Consider the following 27,743-nt stretch of genomic DNA (forward strand, 5'->3'; position numbering starts at 1 on the left):
TCTGGGTGGGCCGGAGGCCTGGCCCTGAGCTCAGACCTGAAAGGCCAGGGGTCCCCATTCTCAGTGTCGGACTCAGGAGTCGGCCTGTCCAGGGTCAAGCCCCGGGTCTGCCACGGGCCTTCACGTCTCTGCGCACAATCCCGTGCTGATGATGAGGATAAGGCCTCGGTCTTAGAGCTGCCATGAGAATTAACTGGCGGTGCGTGTGCAGCGCTGAGAGCAGTCGGCCGCTGGCAGGCAGACACCAGACGCTGGTTTCACCGTCAGGGGGAGTAAGTTTCAGTCCCGTGCCGTTTATCACAGGACTGAGTTTTGCAGGAATGCTGCTGTTTTCCGCCTTGTCTTTCCAAGGTGGCTGTTTCACTCTTGAGCAACAAAATTGTTGCCATTCCTGGCACCTCAGATTAGAATAAACTCATTGCTTTCTGTCTCCCAATACCTCATGGCCATTTCTGTTACCTGCTGCAAATATTTTCTAGTCACGTAGCCTAATTTGGGGGCTTTTTGCTGAGAAGGCAAAAACATTTTCTAATCTATTTGGCAACCAGAGTGTAAAGGATCAGGTCCATGAAAACACAAAAGGTCTTCATTAATAATATATGGAATTGGAACTGCGTATATTTCATTATTGCTTTCTCACTAATATAGCATTAAAAACCTGTTGCTGCTTTAAGAATTCCTAGGCATGAAAGCCTAGTAGATTAAGTTATGGCTCGGATTAGATATATTAAACAGTTACATCCATGGTATCAAGAAACATGATAGAACTGAGAAAATCAATTTAAATGAAAATAAAATCATTCTGTCTTAGGCTTCAATTTTCAAAGCAGCTGCTCCTTTCGATCAGCGTTGACGTGACTTCAGTCTCTGAGGTCTGAAGTTGAGTGCATGCAGCCCAGACCCTTCCCTCTGGCCGGGCATCTCAAGGCGAGCTGCTCAGCGGCTTCTCTTGGGTGGGGCGAGGGGGTAACTAGGAGATGAGGAAGCAGGGGTAGAGGGAGCGGAAGGTTGAGTGTGTGACGGGTGAGTTTACAGCCACACCACTAGTCAAGTTAGGTACCAGCGATGGTAGGATACACGTTCATAAGACATAAAAACACGGAACTGGAAGATCCCTTAGAGACAGCTAATCAATCATTTCCCAAGGTATAATCCACGGAACATTAGTTCTTTAAGACGGCTCTCTCTGTATTCCGCACGTGTGTACACACACGTACACACACACACACACACACACACTCACACAGAGTTACACGGTCCATCCAAGAAGTCTGCGACACTGCATTCTACTCTCTCCCGGGAGTTCCACAATGGACTTCAGCATTTAAAAATTTCCGTGAATTTGTACAGTAAGAAAACACCCATTTGTCACGTTTATATGCCCACAGCTTTATTTACTTACTTCCTCCTGGCTGTGCTGGGTCCTCGGTGCCGCGTGGGCTCCCTAGGTTCGGCAGGCCCGGGCGGGTCTGTAGCTGTGACCTGGGGCTTCCCGCTGGTGGCTGCTCGTGTTGCAGAGCCGGCTGCAGGGCGAGCGGGCTCGGGAATCGCAGCGCGCGGGCTGGCCCTCCGCGGCACGTGCCATCTCCCCGGACCAGGGATCGAACCCGCGTCTCCTGCATCGCCAGGCAGACTCCTTACCGCTGAGCCGCCAAGGAAGCCCGCGTTTGTCATCTTTGGCCAAATATTTCCTGAGCTTTCTCGGCCCAGCACCTCTGCTCGCATAACGCTTACTTGTGTCTAACCAGCGACGCGCAGTCTCATCTAAGTCAGCTTTCTCCTTGAAACTGACGAGGACAGGGAAGCCGAGGCCCGAGAGGAGCGTGTGACCTGCCCAGGAGCCTAAGCGAGAGCGACCGGGCGGAGAGGGGACGTCGGAGCTCTGCCTCTCGGAGACCTTCCGCTCCTTCGTCACTGTGCGCAGACCCGCCGCGCAGCAGGCCCGGTGCGCCGCTGAGGACGCAACCCGAAGGAACGGTGCTGGCTCCGGGGAGCTGGCGCTCCAGGGCGGCAGGCAGGGCTGGAGGGTGCCCATCACACCCCGCCTGGGAGGAGCTCCGAGGGGGCCGCTGCGGGAGGGCGTCCGGAAGAAAGGGGCGCTCACCTCCTAAAGCAGCTGGGGGTTCGCGGCCACGCGGGAGGTGAGGTTGGCACGGGGCGCGGGAGGTGAGGTTGGCATGGGGCGCGGGAGGTGAGGTTGGCACGGGGCGCGGGAGGTGAGGTTGGCACGGGGCGCGGGAGGCGAGGTTGGCACGGGGCCTCGAGGGGCGAGCAGGAGCTCGCCTCCCAGTGTTTTCTCTCCCTCACCCCTTTCCCAGGAGTCCCCACAGCACCTCCCTTCTGTGGGGTGATGTTTGCGTGAATCCCCGCAGGACTCTGTCACCGGATCGGACCGGGGTCCGGGCCCCAGAGCAACCAGCCCAGAGGCTGGAGGCCCCCACAGGAGCGGGCAGGGCCATCCGCAGAAGTGTGTGCAGTGGCGGCCACGATCCCGGGCAGCTACTGAACGACCGGAAGACAGCTACCGGATGTGGCTATTCAGCGAGGAAACGAATCTTTTATTTTGTGTCATTTTGACTAGTTAAAATTAAATTTAAACAGGCACAGGTGTTGGTAGCTTTAGATAGCACAGTTGTAGACTGATTGACAGATTCACTTTGTGATTCCAATTTAAAATACATATTAGCTTAGATTTATGATTTTAAGTTGAAATTCAAGTTTATAAATACTATTGAAACATTCAAGAGAATTAAGACATCAGATTGTAGAGTTTTCTTAATGATACTTAAAATTTAGTTAAATACATGGAAAGACGTATTTGTTCACTGGAGAACTGAAGAGCTTAAAAGAGAATTGACTCAAGGATTTGAAAACATTCAAAATAAGTCCTCTGACCATGGAATTAGCTGGAAATCAATAATGAAAACTAGAAAGCCCACAACTTTTGAAAATGTAACAAATCATTTCTGGATAGCCCATGTGTGAAAGAAGAAATAAAAACAAATTAGAAAATATTTTGAAGAAAATAATGAAGACAAGGCATATCAAAACTTGTGAGATGCAGCTAAAGCAGGGCTTAGACGTTTATAGTCTTAAATGTAAGTATCAGAAAGGAAAAAAGACTGAAAATCAGTGTAGCGTTTGTCTTTCTCTGTATGATTTATTTCACTTAGCATAATGCCCTCAAGATCCATCTATGTTGCCACAAATGGCAGCTTTTCTTCTTTTTCACGACCAAATAATATTCCATTGTATATGTATTAAATACAGATATAGCTTATATTTTCTTTGTCCATTCATCCATCAATGGACACGTAGGCCATTTCCACATCTTGGCTGTATTAACATATTAACTGGCTTTTTGGGACTGGTCACAGGGAGAATCTAGGAGCCACACCTGTGGATTTTCTCAGTGCTGTAGGAATTATGAAGTTCAGAAGAAGTATAAAGGGCTTTCATTTCAATAGGTTCAAAGCTAAGGGATTTTGTTCTTTGAAAGGTTTAGCACCAACAGTTTAATAGGAAAGATCAGTACTTTTTCCCCCCTGGTTTTCCAAGGTTCTTCAAACACAACTCAAGAGCAGATCTATAAGATCTCTTCTTTGTCAGAAACCAACCCATATAACCAAATGTGAATCTACTTCTGTATGGCAAAAGCCTGAGTCCAGCGGACACTGCTGAGAATTCAGAGTCTTATAAAGGTGCCATGAAGTGGTGATCTGCTGGTTTTTGCCAATATATCCTATGACATTACTTTGAAAGGCCATCTACCCCCTTTATATATTTTTAAAATTCATTTATTTACTTTTCGACTGCACCTCATAGCATGTGGGATCTTGGTTCACCAACCAGGAATTGAACCTGCACCCCCTGCACCAGAAGCTCGGAATCTTAGCCACTGGGTCACCTGAGAAGCCCCTATGTACTTTAATTGATATCTAGGCTTTTATTATAAATTAAGCAGTGGCAAGAGATACAATTTCCACCATACAGTCAGGTCTGAAAACTTTTAAATAAACTTTTATTTTACAACAGTTTTAGATTTACAAAAAAACAATTGTGAAGATAGTGTAGATTTCTCACATGCCTCACACCCCGTTTCCCCTGTTGTGAGCATCTTACATTAGTGTTATACATTTGCTATAATTAATGAAACAACACTGATGCATTATTATTAACCAAAGCCCACATTTCATTCAGTTCTCTATGGCTTTTATCCAATGTCTCTTTCCTGTTGCCAGGATCCCCCCTCAGCTCGCACGTTACCTTGACCTGTCATGTCTCCTTAGGCGCCTCTTGGCTGTGACATTTCTCAAGGATTCCTTGTTTTTGACCTTGACAGTTTTGAGGAGTGCTGGTCAGGTATTTTTCAGAATGTCTCTGAATTGGGATTTATCTGCTGTTTTTCTCATGATTGCAGTGAGGTGGTGGGGTTTCAGGAGGAAAGTCAGAGAGGTTAAGTGTCATTTTTATCACTTACATAAAGTACACAGCATCGACAAGATTTATCACTGCTAATATTGACTTTGATCACCTGGCTTAGGTGGTTACTGTCAGGATTCGCCACTGTTCCTGTCTGCCCCCTTCCATCTGGTACTCCCTGGAAGAAAGTCTCTATACGCAGTCCATACTGCAGGGATGGGGAGTCACACCCCTCTCTTTGAGGGCAGGCACCTACATAAATTATTTGGAATTCCTCTGCAAATGAGATTTGTCTCAATTCTTCCATTTGTTTATTTATTCCACCATTTACTTGAATCAGTATGCATTCACAGATATTTATTTTATACTTTGGGTTATAATCCAATACTTCTTTATCTTGTTACTCAAATTGTCCCAGCTTTGACCACTTGGAACTTTTCTAAAATTGGTTCTTGTGTTCCTGTGACATATCCACCTACCAATATGTGGCTGTTCTTTCTTTGCTTGTTTTTTAATTTTCGTTTTGTTTCGTTTTCTGAGTATGTCCTCGTTCTAGCACTACAGGATGACCTGGGTTCATCTTATATATTTTTCTACCCCCCCCAAAAAAATATCCCTCTACCTTACCTGTTTGACACCCCTTGCCAGAAAAAAACACTGCTAATTACTGGTCTTTTAGTCATCACTATATTTTTCCCTTTTCCAGGATGTCATATTGGTGCATAGCAAATGTAGTCTTTTCACTTTGGCTTCTTTCACTTAGAAATATGCATTTAAGATTCACTCATGTGATTTTGTAGGTTGATAAAAGCTCATTGCTTTTAATCACTGGATAATAATTCCATTGCATGGTTGTACCACATTTTGTTTACACACTTGTCTCCTGAAGAACATCTTGGCTGCTTCCAGTTTTGGGTGATGATGAATAAAGCTGCAATAACATTCTTGTGCAAGTTTTCTTGTGGAGAGAAGTTTTCAAATCAGTTGAGTGAAAAAAACAATTTGAGTAGAAAAACAATGAACAACAGTGATTGCTGCATCATTTGGTAAGACTATGTTTAGCTTCGTAAGAAAGTGTCAAACTGTCTTCTGAAGTGGCTGTGCCATTTTGCATTCCCACCAGCAATGAATGAATAGAAACTACTGAACCGAAAGTTAGACTCAGAGAGAAAGAGGAGGAGGAGAGAGAATGAAAGGCATGTCAGATAATATCATCCATATAACATATGTATAACTGGATTCTGAAAGTGCATTTTCTTCCAGAATGTCATGAAAGAAGTGTTTGAAGAGATAATTGTCAAAAACTTTTCATGTTTGATAAAATGCATAAAATACGCTAGAACTTTAGTTTCTATTTGCAGTGGGAGGCGTTGGAGTCTGTTGATACAAGTTTGGACATTGGTCAAAAAGCAGGTCAGATAGAACACTGAATGGCTTAATATATGTAATTCTATTTATGGGTGTGGTGGGGAGAGTAGAACCAAAGGCGAGAAGGAAAGGAGGAGGGGAGAGAGGGACGGAAGGGAGGGGCAAAGGGAGAAAAAGGAAGACAAAAGAATAGACCGCAACCCGCAAGCAGCATTGGCAGCAGCAGCCAGACCTTGGTAAAGACATGGACTCAGGCACTATTTCTGCCACGATTAACCTCAGAAACATCATTTAAACTCAAGGTTGGCTTCCTTCTTTAAAACAAAGAAGATGACCAAACCTACAATAACTGTTATTATGATAATACTTGCAGTGTGTTTCTAGACCTTTGATCAATTTTTTTCTATAAGTTTAATATTATTGAAATTGTTCCGCCTAACAAATATACTACAGCAAACCTAACTGTTTTGTTCTCCTTTGAAGTCTTTTTCTCCCACCAAGCATCAGTAAATCATAAAATAAGGAGTATATTTGGATTTTGGTTTATGTTTTCATATAAATTAATCTGCATTTTCTGTGAAGTTAATGTTCTTTTTGATTCACACTTCTGAGCATTTTACCAATTTAGCAGTCCAAGAGAAATTTAGATTGAACACTCCATATTTTATTATGTTAAATTGTTTTCAGCCAGTTTTGAATCCATGTGGCTAAGCCAATTTAAATGTGTTTTGTAAGAAAGGTCACTTCATGAGCTGCTGTTCCTCGTGTCATTAAATTTCCATTTGTATGTATTTTAACTGTCTAATTCTGCAGCTCTAAACAGATTTCTCAAAAATTATAAACTAAGAAAAAGCAAAGCAACCAACTGTTTTTATTAACCCTAAATTACAATTCTGTTAGTGACGCATGAACCCTGAGCACTGCTGATGGTTGAAAGCACTGTTAAAAATTAACATACGTGAGTGTTGCCCAATGAGCATGCACATTTATTTAAAAAACACTTCCACTGTTCAGGGCAGCTTCCCTGGGGGCTCAGACAGTAGAGCATCTGCCTGCAATGAGGGAGACCTGGGTTCAATCCCTGGGTCGGGAAGATCCCCTGAAGAAGGAAATGGCAGCCCACTCCAGTATTCTTGCCTGGAAAATCCCATGGACGGAGGAGCCTGGTGGGCTACAGTACACGGGGTCCCAAAGAGTCAGACATGACTGAGCAACTTATCTCCTTCTCTCTATATATACTGTTCAGAGCATTTCATCATCTTTGAAAATCACCTTTCCAGCTGGCAGCACCTTTTAAAAGATATTGTCTCTGGTGGCAAACCTTTGTCTTTTGAAAGTGGGTTTGATTAATAACCCAAGGTAATTTGGGCTAAGCTTGGTGATGGGCAAGATGGGAATTAATATTTAATGTTGATCATGTGATAGAAGCTTGACCTGGGATGGCCAAGGAATCTGGATAAACTCATTTTGGATCAAAAACAAAGTGTGACCAAAGACTATGGATGAGAGTCATAGATGATTTTCCCACTGGAAGTGATGTAGTGTAATAGAAGCTGTTTGTGTTTAGTCAGGCTGATGGGTTTTGATCACCACCCTGACACTCCACCCATCGCCACCACGTGGCCTGTGTCAAGTTGCTCAGACTCTGCAGTGGTTTCCTCTTAAAAAAAGAGGGCACAAATGTCTATCACATCAGTTTTCAAGAATAAAATAAAATAATACAAAATATCTAGCACAATCCACCCCCCTTTTCCCCTCTGAAGGTGACAACTATGAAGGGGAAAATATTCATTAAGATGAAGGTGGTCCAATTTTTTTAATGGAATTTTAGCTTTGGTTGTATTTCTCTATTATCTCATCAGATATGAATTCCAAGATTATTTGTTAGCCTCCGATTTGGGGCAAAGATCTAGTTGTTATTTTGCTGTTTTTAGGCTAAGGGTCTGTGTGTGTTGAGTTACCTGGTTGTGGGCTGGGATGGTGGAGATAGTGGTGAAGATAAGGCTGAACAGACAAGTAGAGACCACATTACAGAAGGCTTTGATTGGCATATTAAGAGTTAGACATGACCCGATAGAAAGGGCCACTATAAGGCTTTTGAGAAGAAAGAAAATCCATTCTCTCTGTGCTTTGAGAAGATAACTGATGTGCTGGATGGAGTTTCATGACATGGGTCTGTTTCTCACTGATCAGCATGTCCTCCACTCATCTTTATACCAATGAACAGAGGACCACAGATGGACTGATGGGAACAGAAGACCGTGGTGGGATGGAAGGCAGTGTCATGGAAGTTTCTGCAGATGCAGACTCGGGATGCCATGACTGACTGGATGCCACAGCGAAGGAGGATGGGGAGATGGGAGATCTGGAGGTAATGCTGAGGCGGCTGGTTCGGATGACGGCTTGCACAGGGGAATGGGGTCGGTGCCATTAACAGAAATAGAAGATGCAGAATGAGAAGCCAGTTTGGGAAATCAGGGAAAACGAGTCTAATTTTAGTTCAATGAGCTTATAGGGAGGTGGGAGTGTCCAAGAGGCAAATGAGAGAGGTCTGGGTGGAGCAGAGACCCAGACTGAAGATGAAGATGTGTTGGTGGAATCACACTGAGAAAGGTGGCAGAGAATGAAATCATCCTTGGAGAGGGTGTTGATCTATCAGACTGGCCAGCTAGAGGACCCAGGAGAATACTAACACTTATGAGATGGTTGAAGAAACAGGAAAAGAGAGTGGGGAAAAACAGGCACAGACATGTCACCAGAGAACAGCGCTCTGGAGCCCAAAGAGAGGAGGACGCAAGACAAAGGACAAGTGTGACGAGGTCCAAGAGGGGCTGGGGGTTTGGGCCCTGGGGGATCACTGGTGACCTCTGAGAGATCGCCTCCAAGTTGCCGCAAGGGGAGACTAGGGCTGAGGGTTCTGAAACATCACTCTCTCCCGGGGGTATCAGGGAGAGAGAATTGGCAACAGCTTCCTTTACCATCTTTGGCTACTTCTGAAACCATCAACTCCGAATGGGACTTGAACCCATGGTCTTTTAACTGAGATCACACACCTGGTGTCAGGACTACATGAAATCCCTTGGACTGCAAGGAGATCCAACCAGTTCATCCTAAAGGAGATCAGTCCTGGGTGTTCATTGGAAGGACTGATGCTGAAGCTGAAACTCCGATACTTTGGCCACGTGATATGAAGGGCTGACTCATTGGAAAAGACTCTGATGCTGGGAAAGATTGAGGGCAGGAGGAGAAGGGGACGACAGAGGATGAGATGGTTGGATGGCATCACCGTCTGAATGGACATGGGTTTGGATAAACTCCGGGAGTTGGTGATGGACAGGGAGACCTGGCGTACTGCGGTTCATGGCGTCGCAAAGAGTCAGACATGACTGAGCAACTGAACTGAACTGAAACCGTCAACTCAGAATGCAACTTGAACCCACGGTCTTTTAACTGAGATCACACCTGGTGTCAGGACTACATGAAATCCAGGTTCTTGATGTCTCATTGCAGAAAGAATTCAGTGAGAGATAAGTGATAAGTGAGAAGTGGACTTCTTTAGAGAGAAACACGCTTCACAGACAGAGTGTGGGCCATCTCAGAAGGCCAGAGCAGACCAGGGTACGGGGTTGTCAGTTTTTGTAGGGCTGGGTGATTCCATCGCCTAGTGAGTGGGAGGGGTATTCTAGCTGTTTGGGGGAAGGGGTGGGGATTTCCAGGAATTGGGCCACCTCCCACTTTGGGACCTTGATGGCTGACCTTGGGCCTCCATGGTGCCTGCGGTGTCTCATCTCGCTGCTGTACTTCGATGAGCCTGCACTGAGGCTCAGGGTCTGGAGGCAGGCGACCTGTCTGCCATTTGGGACCGCTTGGTTCTAGTCAGTTTCCTATGTCCCTCTCTAAGGGCTGTGCCCTGCCCCCTTCCCTCCCACGTCACTTCTCCTTCATCTGTTTATTAGACTCTTTTTCTCTGTTGCCCCAGTAAATGTTGATGTTACCTAGGACTCTGTCCTTGGCTCTAAGCTCATAACAGTTAGGGTTCTCTTGGTTTCAGATAACAGAGAGCAACTCCAGCTGGCTTGAGCGGAAAGATTTATTGGAAGGAAAGAGGGTTACCTCATAGGACCCAGAGGGTTATGACTGGACCTTGTGTACAAGCTTTCCCCAGAAATCCAGCACCATGGGCTTTCACTAGCCTTCCTTGTTCCCCTCTTGGTGTCTATTTCACTTTCTGCTCTCGTTGCAAACCAGAGGCCTAGGTTTTCATGCCACGTGGTGGCAAATACGCCTGCCCCTCGCCCCAGGGTCATACCCACTCGCTCAGCCAGAAGAGCGAGCTATGCCTCCCTCACTTGCTCCCGGGGTCTTCCGGGGGAGACACTGAGCTGATCACCTTGCACAGGTGCCCATCTGTGGACCATTCAACTAAGGGCACACCAGTGAGTGAACTCTGCAGACAAAACCCTGTGGCTCAGGACAAGGGTGGGGGCAGGGGCCTGGACATGAAGAACTGGGGCAGAGCTTACAGGAGGAGGGCTGGGACTGGGTTCTGGGGGGCGATAGGAGGGAAGGTGACATGAGCAGCTTCTCAGCTCCCTTCCCTCCTTGGGTCTGTGCTCCGCCCGGAGATCCGGACTTCCTAGGTATCAAATCCTGGAGGTGCCCTTCCTCCTAGAGAAGGTCCAGGTCATGTGGCTTTCTTCTAGAAAAGAAAGTATAATGACTTTCCATGGGTGGCTCAGACAGTAAAAGAATCTGCCTGCAATGCAGGAGATCTAGGTTCAATCCCTGGGTCGGGAAGATCCCCTGGAGAAGGGAATAGCAACTCACTCCAGTATTCTTGCCTGGACAATCCTGTGGACAGGGGAGCCTGATGGGCTACAGTTCATGGGGTCACAAAGAGTTGGACCTGACTGAGCAGCTAACACACACACACACACACACACATACACACACACACACACTCACACACATTATATTTGACTTCCTTTCCCTGTGACCAGCCCTCAGCAGACCTGGGTGAGTGTCCAGGGATCAAGCCTATATTCTCAAGATGAATCAGAGTTGACTGATCCCGAGCCAACTGCAGCCTCTCTATCTAGGGTGTCTGCACTTGGAGCGGGACAGAGCCCGGGCCAGTTCCTCTGGAGAACGCTGCGAGGCGGACAGGGACCACAGGGTAGGGGCAGGGTCCAGAGGAGCTCGTCCTGTTGATTCCCGTTCTCCGGGAAACCCAGCTGCACGGCTGTCCTTCCAAAGTCAGACTCCAGAGGCTAGCCCAGTATTGCCCAGCAAACCCCTTTTCCATCTAAGCTGGTTTGGGGGAGGTTTCTGTCACTGAGACCAAGGAGAGCCTGGACTAATCCCGGGTTGGAGGAGCTGCCCAATAGCTGTTCCCACCCTGGCCTCCTGCCTGCCACTCAGCGGGAGGACGTGACTTCTCCCTCTCTCCTGTCATGCTTCCAGGGAGAAATAAGGTCCAAAGAGTCATTGCAACACCAGGTTGTGGTATTCTGGCAATTACTGAACGCTGGCATTTTGTTAGTGAACTACTCTAATTTTTACATTAAAAAACTTTAAAGCAGGATCACATATGCACTGAGATGAAGACCAATGACTCAACTATTCACATTACAATAAATATGCCTGCTGAATAAAACTCTGCCCAGGGCCTTTTCATCAGTCAGAACAATTTGTCCAAAAACACACATGATGCTGAATGATACTGCTGATCTACGTTTTTCTTGAATGATACTTCATTTGTACTTCTTAATGATTTTCCAAGTTTTCGTCATTTTGGATGCTTAGCATATGCTAACTTTGGGATAAGACTTTATTTTTTAACAACCTTTTTATTTTGGAATAGTTTTAGGTTTATAGAAAGATTGTGAAGCTAGGAGAGCGAGTTCCCACATACTCACACAGTCTCCTCTGTGATGAATATTTTCTGAGTGTGTCCTTGGCTATGGTACATGTGTCACACCAATGAACCAATATTGACACAGTATTACGAACTAAATCCCACACCTCACTAGTGTTTACCTAATGTCCTTTCTTCTATTCCGTGATCCCATCCAGAACACCCAGTCACACTTAGTTATGAAGTCCCTTTAGCTTCCTCTGATTTACGAGTTTGTTAAGTTTATCTGCTAATAATCTGTTAGCAGGATGCTTGGTTAATGTTTCTACGTGACAAACTTACATTTTTCTTGGAGCTTTAATCCTTCTAAAATTTGACTTAAACGAGATGTTTTCACAGTGCTGTTAATGTTTGGCATTCTGAACACTTACAGATAAAATATTAGTATTGATAGGAGGATTTATTTAAAATAAGTGCTGAATGTCCAGGGTCACAGTCCCTAGATCCCAGATGTGGATGGGCAGAGCATGGAGAACAGGAACACAGATGGCTAAGACCCTTGGTGCAGGGAAGAACCTTCCAGAACCAGTCAGAGTCCAGGAGAGGGCAGCCCAGGGCCTGCTCTTCTGTTGTGGAACCCCAGGCCCAGGCCATTCTAATGGATCCTGCAGATAAGTTTTTGCTCCCAAATCCTTGCTGCACCCCGTTCCTCCTCTGTGTACAGCTGGAAAAGACTTACTAATCACAGCCAACTCTGTCTCAGTCTTACTCAGCCAGTTCCTAGGGCCATCTTTGGATGATGATTTTGATGACTGCTAATCATACATTGTAGGCTTCCCAGATGGCTCTGGGTGAAGAATCCACCTGCTAAGCAGGAGTCGGGTTCAGTCCCTCAGTTGGGAAGATCCCCTGGAGAAGGAAATGGCAACCCACTCCAGTATCCTTGCCTGGAGAATCCCATGGACAGAGGAGCCTGGCAGGCTACAGTTCCTGGGGTCGCAAAGAGTCCGACACGATTTATCAACTAAACGGCAACAAGGATACCTCTTCTTAGAGAAGTCTTTGGTCTTTGTTTTCCAAAAGCCTTGCTCATTGCTCGGAACACAGTCAGCACTCAGTACATGCAGGTGCTATTATTTGATCAACCAGTGCTGAATGCATGAAGGAAACCGGCACCATTGGCATGAAAAAAACACCCTCTCCTTGGGGGTCAGGACCTGCTGAGGACCAGGGAGCCTCTGGGTGGGTGTCGAGGACCAAGAAATGAGTGGAGCCTCCCTGCCTGTGATGTGGGTGGGAGTCGGGGGCTGCGAGAGAAGAGGAAGGGTTGGGGACGACCCCAGCGGCAGTGCCAGCAGCAACCAGACTTAGGACTGGGGCCACATGGAAGGAGATGACTTATAATCATAATAACCACCTCTAGGAGTCTGGGATGCAAGCAGTCGTGAGCATCTGAAGACCATGATAGAGAGTTTAATGGGAGGTATGCAGTATGACAGCATTGCTAGGGTGGAATCTGACATCTCATTACATCACCATCTATTCTGGTCTTCCCAAAAGTTGCATACAAGCAGTTAGGCTTACTTTTGTCCAGAGTTCATGGCATATTCAAAGTCTTTAAAGCTGACATGACCATCTGAGTCTTGATCTACTTCCCTGGAAAATGAAACAGAAAGTGATTTACAGTGAGTTTCGTTCTACTTCTGCACTTCATTTCTCTATGTGAGAGGCACCTATCTTATCCGCTAGAAGGCTGAGATCAATGGCTATCCTTTTTTTTTTTTTTTTCTCGCATTGATAATACCTAAGGAGAGAAGGAAAGGAAAAAGTATCTATTAAAACCTACAGAAATGATATATTCAACACATTTAAAGGAATGTCACCAAATGCACAGGTTATATTTGTTTATATTAAAAAAGGCAGGAGTGATGGTTTTTCTAGCCATCCTGCAAATTCTTTCTGTGATGTCAATAAATATACACGCATCTGTCAACCAAAAAAGTAAGACAGGAGACTGCAAACAAGAAGAGAGTTTATTTGGATTCTGGAAGAATTGCAATTCAGGAAATACGAACTTGGGTAACCCTGAAAGTGCCCTGAAGAAGAGATGAAAAGCCACAGGGTTGTTAAAAGTTGCCTGGTGACAACTGTGATTGACTCTGACTCAAGTGGGAAAATATTTGTCCTTGAGGACTCCCAAGTTGTTTCAGGGTAAGCGTCTAGTAAGTATCTTGAGTTTCTGGAAGGTGTTCTGGATGACAAAGGACTTTAATGTCCACAAGTCACACTTCTTACTGGTCTCCTGGCCCCATGGCAGAGAGCTCTTGGCAACACCGACACCATTTTGATTTTTCCCACCATACATTGCACAACAGAAGTGTGGAGGAAAGAATTAAGAGGTAAGAAAAACCTTTTAGGGGACTTATCTGGTGGTCCAGTGGCTGACTCCCTGCTCCCAATGCAGGGGGCCACAGTTAGAATCCTGGACAGGGAACTAGATCCCAAATGCCACAACTAAAAGACCCTGCATGCTGCTGCTAAAAAAGATCATGCAGGCCACAGTTTAAAAAAGAGATCCCATGCTCGACAAAGAAGATTCCACAGGCCGTAACTAAGACCTGAAGCAGCCAGATGAATAAATATTTTAAAAAAGGAAAAACATTTTGGGGGTAAATAACTATAGTGACCGACATCTTGCCTCGCACTGCCTTTACACTGCCCACCTCACTGAATCTGTGCACAGACACCAGGATGGGCCCATTCTGCAGACACTGACCATTCAGGGGTTCAGTGTGCTGGCAGGATCACTGTGTTGGTAACAGACATGAAACTCAGGATGGTTAAATTCCCAAGCGTGGGCTTTACACACTATTCCACACGTCTCCCTATGTAAATAGGATGTTCCAGACAGAAGTGGTTGTGTTGCAATTACCACACAGCTAACTCAAGCTCCGGAAGTTTTCATTGACTTCATTCATGGCCTCGCAAGCTCGGTTAATTCCTCACAAACACCCGATAAGCTTTTCTGAATCCTAGGAAGAAAGGTGAAGGCGTGAGCCTCTGACTGGTCAGCTGAGGGTGTGAGTGGCCTCAGCTGGGTTGTGCCTAAGTGTCCCTAGGGCCACTGAGACAGGGGCATTGCTCCTTTGAACAGGGAGCAGAGAAATGGTGCTCAGGCCCCCTAGTTAACATAACACATGGCAAAGGGAGGAAATCGTGGCATAAGCAATACATTCAGCTGCTACCAGTGACAGCAGTGATTACTTTAAGACTGTGTTTGAAAGATAACTGTTGAGTTGTGGTCACAATTCCTCTTTGGGAGGCATTCTAAAACAATGCATTACATGCCTTATGTGGCACTCCTGGGTGGGTGCAAATTATATTTTGTTGAAACAGCAAATGGTATCAACCAGGACAAAGGGCTTTTTAAAGCAAGGACTGTTCCAAGTAACAGAGTCACTAATCACTGTAATAGTTTTAAAGCAGACTTTTAAAATATTGAATTCTAAAATAAACGTTCTGAATATTTCATGCCAAAGTCTCTGAAGTCTATAACGGTATGGGATAGAGTGATAATAATTTTTCATTCTTTTGAAGTAAAGAAAAATCCCTACTTCTCTGCCCCAGGGCAAAACCATGTTGCAGTATGTTAGTTTAAGATGACTGCAGACTGTAGGGCCCATTATTCTTGCTACTTCTTTTGGTGAAATATACATGACAATTTCATGCCGTACAGGACCAAAGGCGGAATGGCAGATCTCTTCTAAGGGATTAGAAATAATCAGTATCACATGTTACTGACTACAGAGTATAAATCATCCCTTTTATTAAATAAGATAATTGAAGATTCTTAATATTGCCTAAGTATTTTTTCCCAAGGAATTGGATTAGATAAATGGCCTTTTTTCTTTCCACTCTGAACTGGCATGATTGAACTATAAATCTCATAGGGTGAGTTAAGTGGATAACTTAGAAAAGAAATATTTAGGATAAACTGTTTCTATATATATGTGTGTGTGTGTGTTTATTCACTTGTTGAGATGCTGGATACTTGTAGAAAAGGCAATCCCTTGGCCTGATTCTCTCAGTAAATAACCTTTTTGTAATTGCATTAACTTCTTATTTTTCTTGCTATCTTTGCCAAAGCTTCCCATCATAAAATGGTTATGGTGTAACCAAGAGGTATTAAAATGGGAAAGTTTATTCATAAAGCTTGGAGTGGCATTTTTATAATGAATGGAGGAGCGCTGTGTTTATATTTAGAATGAGACATGGTAAAACACCGTCTTCCAACTTTCCTTCCTCATCACATATATATAATGGTCGTCTCAAGGAGAATGAAGAGGAAATTCACATTTCAGAGCTATAATTTTAAAAGCTAAAATACTGTTTTTCATTGCAGACGGCATTATTCCAAAGAAGGAAGCTTTCACAGCACCCACACTCAGATCGCTGTGTGATGGAAGAGCAGATGTGCTGGTGGGTAGAATCGGTGGCGCTGAGAAGATGAAGGCGACATCATTATGTAAAAAGGTTCATGGTTTCTGTTTACACTGTTCAACCCTAAAAGGAGTACACTCTCCTTCTGAAACCACAGTGTACTGTCTCGGTGTCACTGATACACATTCAGCACTGAAATATTCCACCACCATCGCTCCAACTAGAAATAAGCGTTGGGAAGGCAAGAACTTTCTCTTGTTCGCTGCAACGTCCCCATCTCTTGGCCCACAGTTGGCAATGACTGTTTACAGAGTGAATGAATTTGTGGAATAAATGAATCTGGGGAAACAGTGGACAACACTGCCGAATATGTACTGCCTCCCAGGAGGTTTGGGGGGACTAAAGAAAGTATGTCATCACTGTTTTTACAGAGTCGAAATCCTAGGCAGAGAAATAACAGACTGATGATGGCGCCTAGGAGCCATCGCTCAGGGACCCGTCAGGAATGGTCAGCTGTGGCCTCCATGCCCAGCCGCATTTTGTAAACACAGACCAGATGCAAGAGTCCAAGTGAGAGATGCACTCCAGAAGCTGAGGTTGCCTAGAAGAGCAACGAACAGAAGGCACCCGTTGCGTGACTGGGTGAACAGTCAAGGGACAAAGAACGGAAGTTGGAAACTAAAGCAGAACACTGGACACTGCATCTAACCTGCCCTATAGCTGAAGCCCAAGCACTTGAAGCCACTTAAGTAAATGCTCTTTTACCGGACATAGGACTATATATATATATGTATATATATATACACACACATATGAAATATAAGCCTGAATACACACACACACACTTCACTGGTAGCTCAGTTGGTAAAGAATCCGCCTGCAGTGCAGGAGACCCCGATTCGATCCCTGATTCAGGAAGATCCCCTGGAGAAGGATAGGCTACCCACTCCAGTATTCTTGGGCTTCCCTTGTGGGTCAGCTGGTAAAGAACCTGCCTGCGATGCGGGAGACCTGGGTTCAATCCCTGGGTTGGGAAGATGCCCTAGAGAAGGGAAAGGCTACCCACTCTAGTATTCTGGTCTGAAGAATTCCATGGACTATACAGTCCATGAGGTCAAAGAGAGGTGGACACGACTGAGCGACTTTCACTTTGATACACACACACACACACACACACACACACACATATACACACAGGCTTATATTTCACAGCTGGTTTTTTAAAGGAATGAACAGTTTATAAAGATAGATGAAAGGAAAATAAATTGCCATGAACAACAGTAACTGCTTTCTAGACATGTAAAGCCAGTTAAATACTTTTTGATTTGCTTGTTTTTGAGATGCAGAGGGAGAGCTGGAATTGATCTGGGGAGTAGGAACTCCAGAGAGTTGAACTGCTCTGTGTGACTCAGTATGAACATTTCAGGACCATGTGGGTGGAGGAGATGACAAGAAAGCTAACAGAGGGGATTCCCTGGTGGTCCATTGGTTAAGACATCAACCTCCCACTTCAAGGGGCACAGGTTTGATCCCTGGTCAGGGAACTAAGATCCCGAATGCCATGGGGTGATAAAAAAAAAAAAAAAAACAAAAAAACAGAAAAGATGCAAGAAGAAGGGGCTACTGACTGGTAGGGAGAAGGGTGGGATGCAACGAGAGGGGAACTGGCCCAAGAAAGTCCCCGTGCTCAAAAGTCCCTTAATTAACCACTACGTTTATGTGTATTCCAAGACTGTCTGTGTTGTGTGTTGTAACTTCTCTTTTATCCTCACCAAGGACTGTGACAGCCACACAGTCTGAGGGGATGGTGTAGTTGCAGTATGGGCACCAAATCTGGCACTGAGGATGGAGTTCAGTGATGAGTTCAGTCTGAGTGGGTGCAGCAGAAAGCAGGAAAAGTCAGTGGGGGGGTGGGCAGATGACCCATCAACTGAACGAGCTCAGAGAGAAATGAGAACTCAGAGCCATAGGTCTTCCAGAAATTCGCAAAACCTCATAAAGTGCTGTAAAATTCCACAGGAAATGGAATGGGAGTTCCAGGCAATCCTATCTGGACTTTGAAGGGCAGAGGACCCAGGGTGACAATGCGATACATTGAGAATTTCAGGCAGGTCTACGCTCTATCCATTCAGCTGAATCCCAACAGTGTTCTTATCTTTTAAAATTCCGACACTTTTTGGACTCATCAGATAAGTGGTTATAATTTCTTCTATCACCATGAGCTTTAGCATTTGTCTTTGTACGTCCTGATTTGTTATGCAAGATTCTCTCTCCTCTTGGGGATGTGGTGTGGACTTAGCTGAGACGAGATGTTTCCCTGTGATCTTAGAGGCTAAGTGGTCCCCACCTTGAAAGAGTCAGGGTTTCACACTGTGAAATTTTTATTAAGCTCAGCTGTACTGCTGCTCTAACATTATATTCTAGAGAAAAACAGGTTGTTTTTAAATTTAAAAAAGACATAAACAGCAAATGTTTCTCACAAGCACGACATGTTCCTTGTGCAACAATACTTACATCATTCCAGTTTCTTGTAAGGGGCTTCCCTGGTGGCTCAGAAGGTAAAAAATCTGCCTGTAATGCAGGAGACCTGGGTTCAGTCCAGGATCAGGAAGATCCCCTGGAGAAGGGAATGGCAATCCATGCCAGTATTCTTGCCTGGAGAATTCCATGGACAAAGGAGCCTGGCATGCTACAGCCCATGGGGTTGCAAAGAGTCAGACACGACTGAGAGGCTAACACTTTTAACACTTAACCTCTTGTAATGTTTTGAAAATACCTTTCGTAAAATAATTCAAGAGTACCCCATGGCTAGATCTCCAAAGTCAGATTTCAAGTCAGAGTACATGCTTTTGCTCAAGTTAGTTTAAAAAAAAAAAAAAGGAAGGAGAGAAACAGTGAAGGAATTGAAACAATGGAACATTTTCTATTGAAATGATGTAAAGACTATGAAACTGATGTTTTTATGTGGAAACAAGAATAAAAACTATATATATTATAACTGTAATCTCATAAACATCTATATTCATTTGAGCAGAAGTGGAAGATTATAAACTAAATACAAATTTGTCTTATGGGCTGTTTTGGATTAAAATATTCTTTAGTATTGATATCTTTTTCAACTGGAGGAGTATTTCCTTTCTTTTCGGTCTGAATTTTCTAAACAAGTGACCTTATTTCACAACATCTAAATCTTCAATAGAGCAAGATTTCTCAATCTCGGTGCTATTGACATTTGGGGTCGGATGACTCTTTGCCATGAGGGCTGTTGGGCCTGCCCACTGTAGGATGTTTAGCAGCATCCCTGGTTTCTATCCATCTGATGCCAGGAGGACCCTTCCCCATTGGGACAGTCAAAACTGCCTCCAGATATTGCCAGGTGTTCCTGTGAGGGTCGATGGACAAAACCATCCCTGGTTGAAAACCATGAAGCTAGAATATGTGAACTTCAGATGTCCAAGCTGGTTTTAGAAAAGGCAGAGGATCCAGAGATCAAATTGCCAACATCTGCTGGATCATCAAAAAAAGCAAGAGAATTCCAGAGAAATATCTATTTCTGCTTTATTGGCTATGCCAAAGCCTTTGACTGTGTGGATCACAATAAATTGTGGAAAATTCTTCAAGAGATGGGACTACCAGACCACCTGACCTGCCTCTTGAGAAACCTGTATGCAGGTCAGGAAGCAACAGTTAGAACTGAACATGGAACAACAGACTGGCTCCAAATAGGAAAAGGAGTATGTCAAGGCTGTATACTGTCACCCTGCTTATTTAACTTATATGCAGAGTACATCATGAGAAATGCTGGGCTGGAAGAAGCACAAGCTGGAATCAAGATTGCCGGGAGAAATATCAATAACCTCAGATGTGCAGAGGACACCACCCTTGAGGCAGAAAGTGAAGAAGAACTAAAAAGCCTCTTGATGAAAGTGAAAGAGAAGAGTGAAAAAGTTGGCTTAAAGCTCAACATTCAGAAAACTAAGATCATGGCATCCAGTCCCATCACTTCATGGCAAATAGGGGGAAACAGTGGCTGACTTTATTTTTTTAGGTTCCAAAATCACTGCAGATGGTCATTGCAGCCATGAAATTAAAAGATTGCTCCTTGGAAGGAAAGTTATGACCAACCTCGACAGCATATTAAAAAGCAGAGACATTACCTTGTCAACAAAAGTCCATCTAGTCAAGGCTATGGTTTTTCCAGTGGTCATGTATGGATATGAGAGTTGGACTATAAGGAAAGCTGAGTGCAGAAGAATTGATGCTTTTGAACTGTGGTGTTGGAGAAGACTCTTGAGAGTCCCTTGGACTGCAAGGAGATCCAACCAGTCCATCCTAAAGGAGATCAGTCCTGGGTGTTCATTGGAAGGACTGATGTTGAAGCTGAAACTCCAATACTTTGGCTCCCTCATGCAAAGAGCGGACTCATTTGAAAAGACCCTGATGCTGGGAAAGATTGAAAGCAGGAGGAGAAGGGGATGACAGAGGATGAGCTGATTGGATGGCATCACCGACTCAATGGACACGAGTCTGAGTAAACTCTGGGAGCTGGTGATGGACAGGAAGGTCTGGTGTGCTGCAGTCCATGGGGTTGCAAAGAGTCGGACACTACTGAGCGACTGAACTGAACTGAGAGGAGCCAGAGGTGGAGGCCATTCTCTGTAACATTCCAGCTAAATCTACACTTACTAGAAAATTGCTTTAAAGACATGCCCCGGCCCCAAACAAGTGACTGCGCGGCAGGGGAGGCACCCATGTTTCTTGGTTCAATTAAGCAGATCGTTGTTGCCTCAGTGCTCTGCCCCGCCGACACGAAGGTTTTGGTGGAGCCCAGAGAAGACATCTGGGGAGGCAAGCCCTCGGGGTGATAATAGAGCAGCGGCGGGCGCGTCTGTTCGCAGCACACAAGCGGGCAGTCGGCACTTACTCTGAGTCACTGGGATAGTCACACGGGTGTTGGAAGTTGACGCCCCATTTCGCTCACCTGAAACATGGATGAGAAATTTAACGTGGAGGCAAAGACTGAGATAAGAAAATTTTTCTGAGTGGAATTTGAGGGACGGGGAGAAAGGGAGAGAGGCCCTCTTTCTCTCTGATTCTTCACGGAGAAATTTAAAGGAAAAAAGTCAAAACTGCTGTTACGTTAGGGTCAGAGCTGTCACACTGACTGAACGGTGAGAGCTAGAATGGCGCCGCCAGCGAGGAGCCGCTGCTGGGCGCGCGGCGGCCATTGAAGACCACGGCCGTCAGGCTGCGCGCGCCCTGCCTTTCCGGGGCACCCGCGGGTCCTCCCCGCCGGCGCGCGCGCCTCCTTGTTGATGAGAGGCCTGTGGGGCTCGGCGGCCGTTCAGTCGGCGCTGAGCTCATTAATTCTACCTTGTTAGAGACGTGTGGTAAGGAAAGCCACTCAGGCGCACAGGAGAGCCGGAAGAAGCGTTTACCCGGTTTCCGGTCTTTCGCGGCTCCCTCCGCGGCTCTGTCTGACGCCTTCACCTCAGCGAGCCCGCAGCCCCTTCCCGCCCCGCCTCACTCTCGCCGCTCGTCTTTTGCTGCCATGCCTCCGTTGCCAAGTGCTTCCAACCGTCCACCATGGCTCTAACCCGGGGCCGGCCCTCGCCCGCACAGTCGCAAGTATGAAAAAGGGCGCTAACGCCCCCAGGTGATTCTTGCCCCGTGAGGGGTCTGCTGTCAGTGGGTTCACTTTCGTTTGGTCCTTCTGAGGTGCCTCTCTGGACCCAGGGAAGCCCTCACTCACCGTTCCACCCTTGCTCGCCGTGGTTGTACCCCAAACAAGCACCCTCGCGTAGCCCTCATCTAAAGCTCTGCTTTCAGGAAGATCTCAGGCTGACGCAGAGGAAAGTTTGAGAGATGAAGTTCTCACGGGGCATTTAAGTTGCCATCAGCGGTAGCATGTCACAGTAGAATCTCGTTCAGGTAACAGGGAACTCACTAGTGAAACAGATCAGTTTCTTCTCTTTGGGAGCTGACTTTTAGAGCAAATAAAATATTGCCTTTCAGAAGAGCTCTGAAGTTTGAAATTTCAGGCAATTGAAACGCCAAGGACAGCCAGAAGAAGAGAATCTTCCTTTAATTGTCTCATATGCATGTCTTATTTAATACTATTTAGTCTGCCAACAATACGTGGTATTTAGATTTTAGGTGAGGATCATGTGTTCCTCAATGTAAGAGTGTTCTTCTGCCTTCTGGACACAGATGTAGAGCTATGGACCGGTCGTGGGTTGGTGGTGGAATTGGCCACTTAGGATGAACTATGGAGGATAAAAGCCTGGCCAGGAAGAAAAGATGACACAAGCCAGGCAAACCTCTGGCCTCCTTAGGACCAGGTCCTGCCTAGTAGATGAGAGAAACAGCGCATGCTGTTGGTTACTCCCCATCACCTGTGCTACTCAGCTGTGTGGTTTGGGTGAATGGATCCCCACCCCAGGTTCCCCAAGTGGGATCCCACTGGCTTAAGCCAACCAGTTTAATCCCACTCTCCTTACTATAGTGACTGGTTTGAGGGATCATTGGCTAATTAGTACATGACATTCTCCTCTGACCACTACTGATGGGTAAAGAGTTGTGTGCATATGTGCTCAGCTGCTCAGTTGTGACTGACTCTTTGTGACCCCACAGACTGTAGCCTGCCAGGCTTCTCTCTGTTCCTGGGGATTCTCCAGGCAAGAATATTGGAGTGGGTTGCCATTTCTTACTCCAAGGGATCTTCCTGATCCAGGGATTGAACATCTCCTGTGTCTTCTATATTGGCAGGTGGATTCTGGGTAAAGAGTTGGGTCAGTCATAATGAGGCCTGGGCATTTTGTTTGTCAGCTGAGAAAGAAGCAGCTCTCTCACTGGACAGCTGGGATGCAGAGATGACATGACCTTACAGCAGTCATTTTCCTGACACAAGAGTACAACTTCCATAAGAGTTCTCAGAGTCACTGATCTAAAAATTTATGCATCTGCTTTTCATGGTCAATTATCAGCCTGAAAATGGTGCTACATACAGTGAAGGGAAGAGTCAGAAGAATTACAGAGTGAGTTGGAGCCTAACCAACTACACCTGAAGCATGCCCAGTTTCAAAACTCTTAGTTACCTGATCCAATAAATTCCCTGGGTTGTTAAAAGCAGTCTAAAAAGTATTTCCTGGTACATGCAAATGAAAGCATCCTGGCATGTCAGGTATCCCACCTGAAATATTTTCTAAACTTTTCAGTATCTGGAACTTGGTAGCTATAGAGTAGACACTCATAAATTCAATATTTTTGAAATAATTATTCTATCTTGAAAGAAACCCTAAAATAACTCAGATTTTCCCTTTGGGTGCTACCTGAAGATGCTGGATTAGTCTCCATAATTCTGCATTCTAAAGAAGTTACTTTCTCACTGCAATCCAACAAAAATCTTTGTTTACACTGCCTTAACTGTGAATATGTGCTGAAGGAAGCTATTGATGGGACTAATATGGTTTTTTCCCTAAACAGTGACAGAATAGATTCTCCAGTCCAAAAAAAGAAAAATGGATGTGAAATGCAGTCACAGCTGGCAAAAGTGATTAACCATAAATAATGACTCACTTTTTCCTATTTACAAGGTTTTTAAAACAAGGAGTCTTATTTAAAGCTAGAGGTATTTTAAAAGGAGGAAAGAATGTACTTTCAGAATGTCTGATTATTGACTACTTGTGCACATGTGGATAAATGCAATCAACATATAGCCCAAAGTCTCATTTCTGGCAAAGAGTTTCATATTCCTTCTCTATCAAGTGTTTTAGCAGAACCACTAATACATAGTGACATGATCTTTTTACTCAGTTTGAGTCTCTGGAAGAGAAACTGTGATGGCAGAAAATAGCTTGTATCAGAGAGCTTTAGGGATAAAGAGCAAAAACCAAAGTGGGCCTCTCTGAACTAATAATAAAAAAATCTGGTTCCTATATTTTTGGGTCACTAGGTCGTCTGTTCCTCCGCATGCCATGTCTGTCTCAGAGGCCTGCTCTCAATATAGCAGGGAGCAGTGTGGTCCACCAGGAGTGAGCTTTTGTCTCAGTGAGGCTGGGTGGTCCTGGGCAAGTGTCTCAGCTGCTGTGAATTCAGGCTTCTCGCTGGTCAAGTCGAATGGCTGGGCAGTGATTGCTGAGCTGATACAGCTCTACATTTTGATAAATCTACACTGGATCTCAATCTATTACTAGTGTATTTGTACCCAAAGTGTAAAATGGCAAGCCAACCCCCAATCAGTCATTTTTAGCTTTTAAATAGTAGTTTTGAGTCTTCAACCCTGTGGACAGGTGGAAAGATCCATAAATATATAAAAATAGGGGGGAAAATGATCCTGCCTTCAACAGTGTGAAATATGAATGGAGAGAAAGCCATTTCTATTTCAAATATATAATCACTTCAGCTGAGATATCTAGTATCATCGTGAACTTGATTATGAGATAAAAGAAGTGGGCCAGAGATGGCAATCATTTAATCTCTTAAGAACAGTTCTTCTGAAGAGCTTTTCTCACTATGCTCCATAGACTTCTAGCAGGTTATGATCTGGCTAGAAAGAAAGCATAATGATAAGGAAAATTATGTTTTCAATAACATGCTTTTACAGTACAAGTCCTTCCACAAAGGAGGCAATAAAATGAACTCCGACCACTTTAACAGATGGCGTAATGGCTCCATGCACAGATGTGGCCTCTCTGAAAACAACAAGTTCATAGCCTTGATTGGAGGTTTACGAATGAGCTGAACCTTCAAGTGTGATGTAGGAAAGATTACATACTTCCAGACAAGAAAGCTGAGTATTAGTGGGTTCAGATGCTTGGAGAGATGGGCTAAAAGAATAAAGCTTAATGAGCTTCATTTTGCTAATGCAACAAATAGAGTCGAAGATGAAATATGAACTCTAAACATCAAGCCATTTTTAAATGCCCTGCTGATAATGCTGTTAGCCCCTGTCAGATAGGGAAGCTTGCTTTTTTAAAAGCATACTTCCTCGGAGTCAGAAAACACCAATTGTCAGGTGATGCTCATTTTCCCTAGTAGTATGATGTTTTTGAGTAGAATATATTTTTAATAATACATGATGGGACTGTGGAATTTTTTGTTTACTTATCTGTGCTTTCCTTTTTTAAGAAAGGCAGATAAACTGAATCTAAAGTTTATCTGGAGAAAGAAATATGCCAGGAGAATATTTTTTTCCAAAAAATAATAATGATATCAAAACAAAATATAAAGCCTCAGTGTGCTTATGGCCCAGGAATTAATGGAGAATGGCATCCAGATGCACACACACACACATACACACACACACACACACACACACACACACACACACACACACGGGAATTCAGTAGTGGTCAAAAGAGGCATTTCAAGTTTGTGGGGATAAAACAGGTTGGTAGGAAAAGTAGCTGGGATCATTGACCCTCCGTTTATCCATTTCGGGATGGCTGGAGTCTGTTTCCATGGCAGGGTCTGCTATGTGTTCAACAAAACTTGTTTCTTTTTCTTCCTGAGAACATAGCTAAGCCACATTTTCCAGTCTCCCTTGCAATTAGATGCCACTGGGAGTTCTGGCAATAGAATGATAATAATATAATAATATAGAAGGAAAGAATATCCATTGTTCCTTCTAATTAAAAGCCCTCACATTTCAAAGGAGTGTACAGGACCTGACAGTCACCCCAGGGACTGTGGCATGGCCAAATCCTGAAAGATATTCTCATCCTGTGTTAGCGGAGACTCACCAGTAATCCAAGGGATTAACTCTATATTAATAACTTGGTTATAGGAACATTGTTTGAAAATTCTATCAAGTCAGGGCATAGCATTATTTTTCTCACTAAGTGAGAGTACAGGAATTTATAAAAATTAAGATTTTTAACTGTTCACCCTACAGTTTAAAATAATCCATTTGGGAAAAATAAGATTTCACCTCTTAGGCCACTTCTTAATGATGTGCATCGCTGAGCCAATGGAAAATCTGGCCTTACTTCTGCATAATTACAATAAGTTATTGATGGTTTTGTTTACAACATACTCTCAGCATTTAAAACCTCTGAGTCTGTGGACAATAATAAGCAACATAAAAAAAATGAAACATTTCATAATGAAACAATTCCCTCAGATTATCAGAAGTACCCTGTTCACAAAGGCCATCTATAATGGCAAAGGCACACCAAATGGAATGAACACAAGGGCTTTTCCTATGAGAATTTCAGCCGAAGGAGATGAAGGTTCAGAGGGCATACGGCAAATGCTTACAAAATTATGAAATGCAAAGAGAATGAACATGGCCAAATCAGTCAAATCCTATGCTAAGATCAAGGGGCCCCAGATCCAAGAATACTTGAGCACTGACACATGGAAGGGCTTCTTCATACAACAGCTAGGAGACAGGATTTCTTTTCTATCCCTGAAAGAGTGACTCCCAAGGTTAGTATGAGGGATGCTAAAAAGAAGGGATGCACCTCCTCCCCCCACCTTAATGAGGTCCCACAAAGTGCATGACCCTCTTGTCCTGATAGACCTGCTAGACCTCTCCCCACCTGCCCAGGACTGACAATCCATTCTCCAGGGGGTGACCACAGTGCCAGAAGCTGGCATGACATTTGCCTTCCAGAGTGGGTGGGAGGGCTAGGGAGTCTTCAAAGGTGTTAGGCTGAGAATGCAAGCTGGCTCATGGCGCAGTTTCAGTAATGTGTAAATCACATTTGGAGTGTGAAGGGGTGTGTGTGTGTGTGTGTGTGTGTGTGTGTGTGTCGTGCTTGGGGTGGGGCTCTTCCCAGCCTTGGGAAGAAACTGGACTCACCCATAAACGGCCACAGCAATACGGATTTCAGGGATTCAAATTACTGGCCCCATCCAGTGTGACATTTCCCTCCCATTATCCAGTCTCTCCTGCCTCCAGGCAGGGCCACATCATTGATTATGGAGTATTCCAGCCACTAAAAAAGATCCCGACGATTATTAAAGACGTTAAGTGCTGATCGGTGCTGGCGGAGTGAGTTAAAAGGTTCGTGCCCTTCTAGTAACAACTCCACAGGGCTATTTCTGGATATTTATTAAACAAATTAAGTATTTACATTGTGCGCCAGCACAGAGGCAGAGCCACGAGTGCCTTAGCATGGGAAGATGAAACAAGAGAATCTGTGTTGGGGACACTGTTTTTCCAGGTTCCTAGAATTGGGGGCTGAGGACACAGTGTTTGGAACAAGTCTGCATTAGGCAGGCATCAGAGGTGTCCCTGGGACCACCTGCGTGCAACTTTTTCATGTAGCTGAACCATGGGACCAGGAAAAGTTCATCACGAGCCCAGGTGTTTTCCTTGGAGGGTGTACCGTCTGTGTCTTAGAAAGTGGTGATTAAGGACTAGAAAAAGGGGCTTCCCTGATATTTCAGTAAAGAGTCCACCTGCAATGCAGGAGACCTGGGTTCAGTCCCTGGGTTGGGAAGATCCCCTGGAGAAGGAAAGGCTACCCACTCTGGTATTCTGGCCTGGAGAATTCCATGGACTGTGTAGTCCATGGGGTTGCAAAGAGTTGGACACAACTGAGGGACTTTCACTTTCAAGGACTACAAAGACAATTAAGGAAATCTCCTTCAAAGCCTAAATGAAATGGGCCTACTCCCACAATTTTCCCCCCAAAATTAAGCATTT

General features: G+C 44.7%; 1 protein-coding gene across 4 annotated transcripts in view; it reads right to left on the bottom strand.

Moving 5' to 3' along the window:
- Positions 1-11,119: 11,119 nt before the first annotated feature.
- EFCAB11 (EF-hand calcium binding domain 11) overlaps positions 11,120-27,743 on the bottom strand; it is a 161,632-nt gene continuing 145,008 nt past the window's right edge. Inside the window, exons 6-8 of one of the 4 annotated variants that reach the window (XR_010663963.1) lie at positions 21,012-21,068; positions 18,602-18,704; positions 11,120-13,303 (exon numbers count right to left, since the gene is read on the bottom strand). Coding sequence is in view for 2 of the 4 variants with exons in the window: in XM_065941291.1 (XP_065797363.1) it covers positions 12,858-12,954; positions 13,232-13,303 (169 nt within the window). In the remaining 2 variants the exon portion in view is untranslated. The remainder of the gene's footprint in view (positions 13,304-18,601; positions 18,705-21,011; positions 21,069-27,743) is intronic. The other 3 variants (XR_010663962.1, XM_065941291.1, XM_065941293.1) reach the window with 3 other exon arrangements.

This window comes from Muntiacus reevesi, chromosome 7 (assembly GCF_963930625.1).
Source record: "Muntiacus reevesi chromosome 7, mMunRee1.1, whole genome shotgun sequence".
Taxonomy (NCBI): Eukaryota; Metazoa; Chordata; class Mammalia; order Artiodactyla; family Cervidae; genus Muntiacus; species Muntiacus reevesi.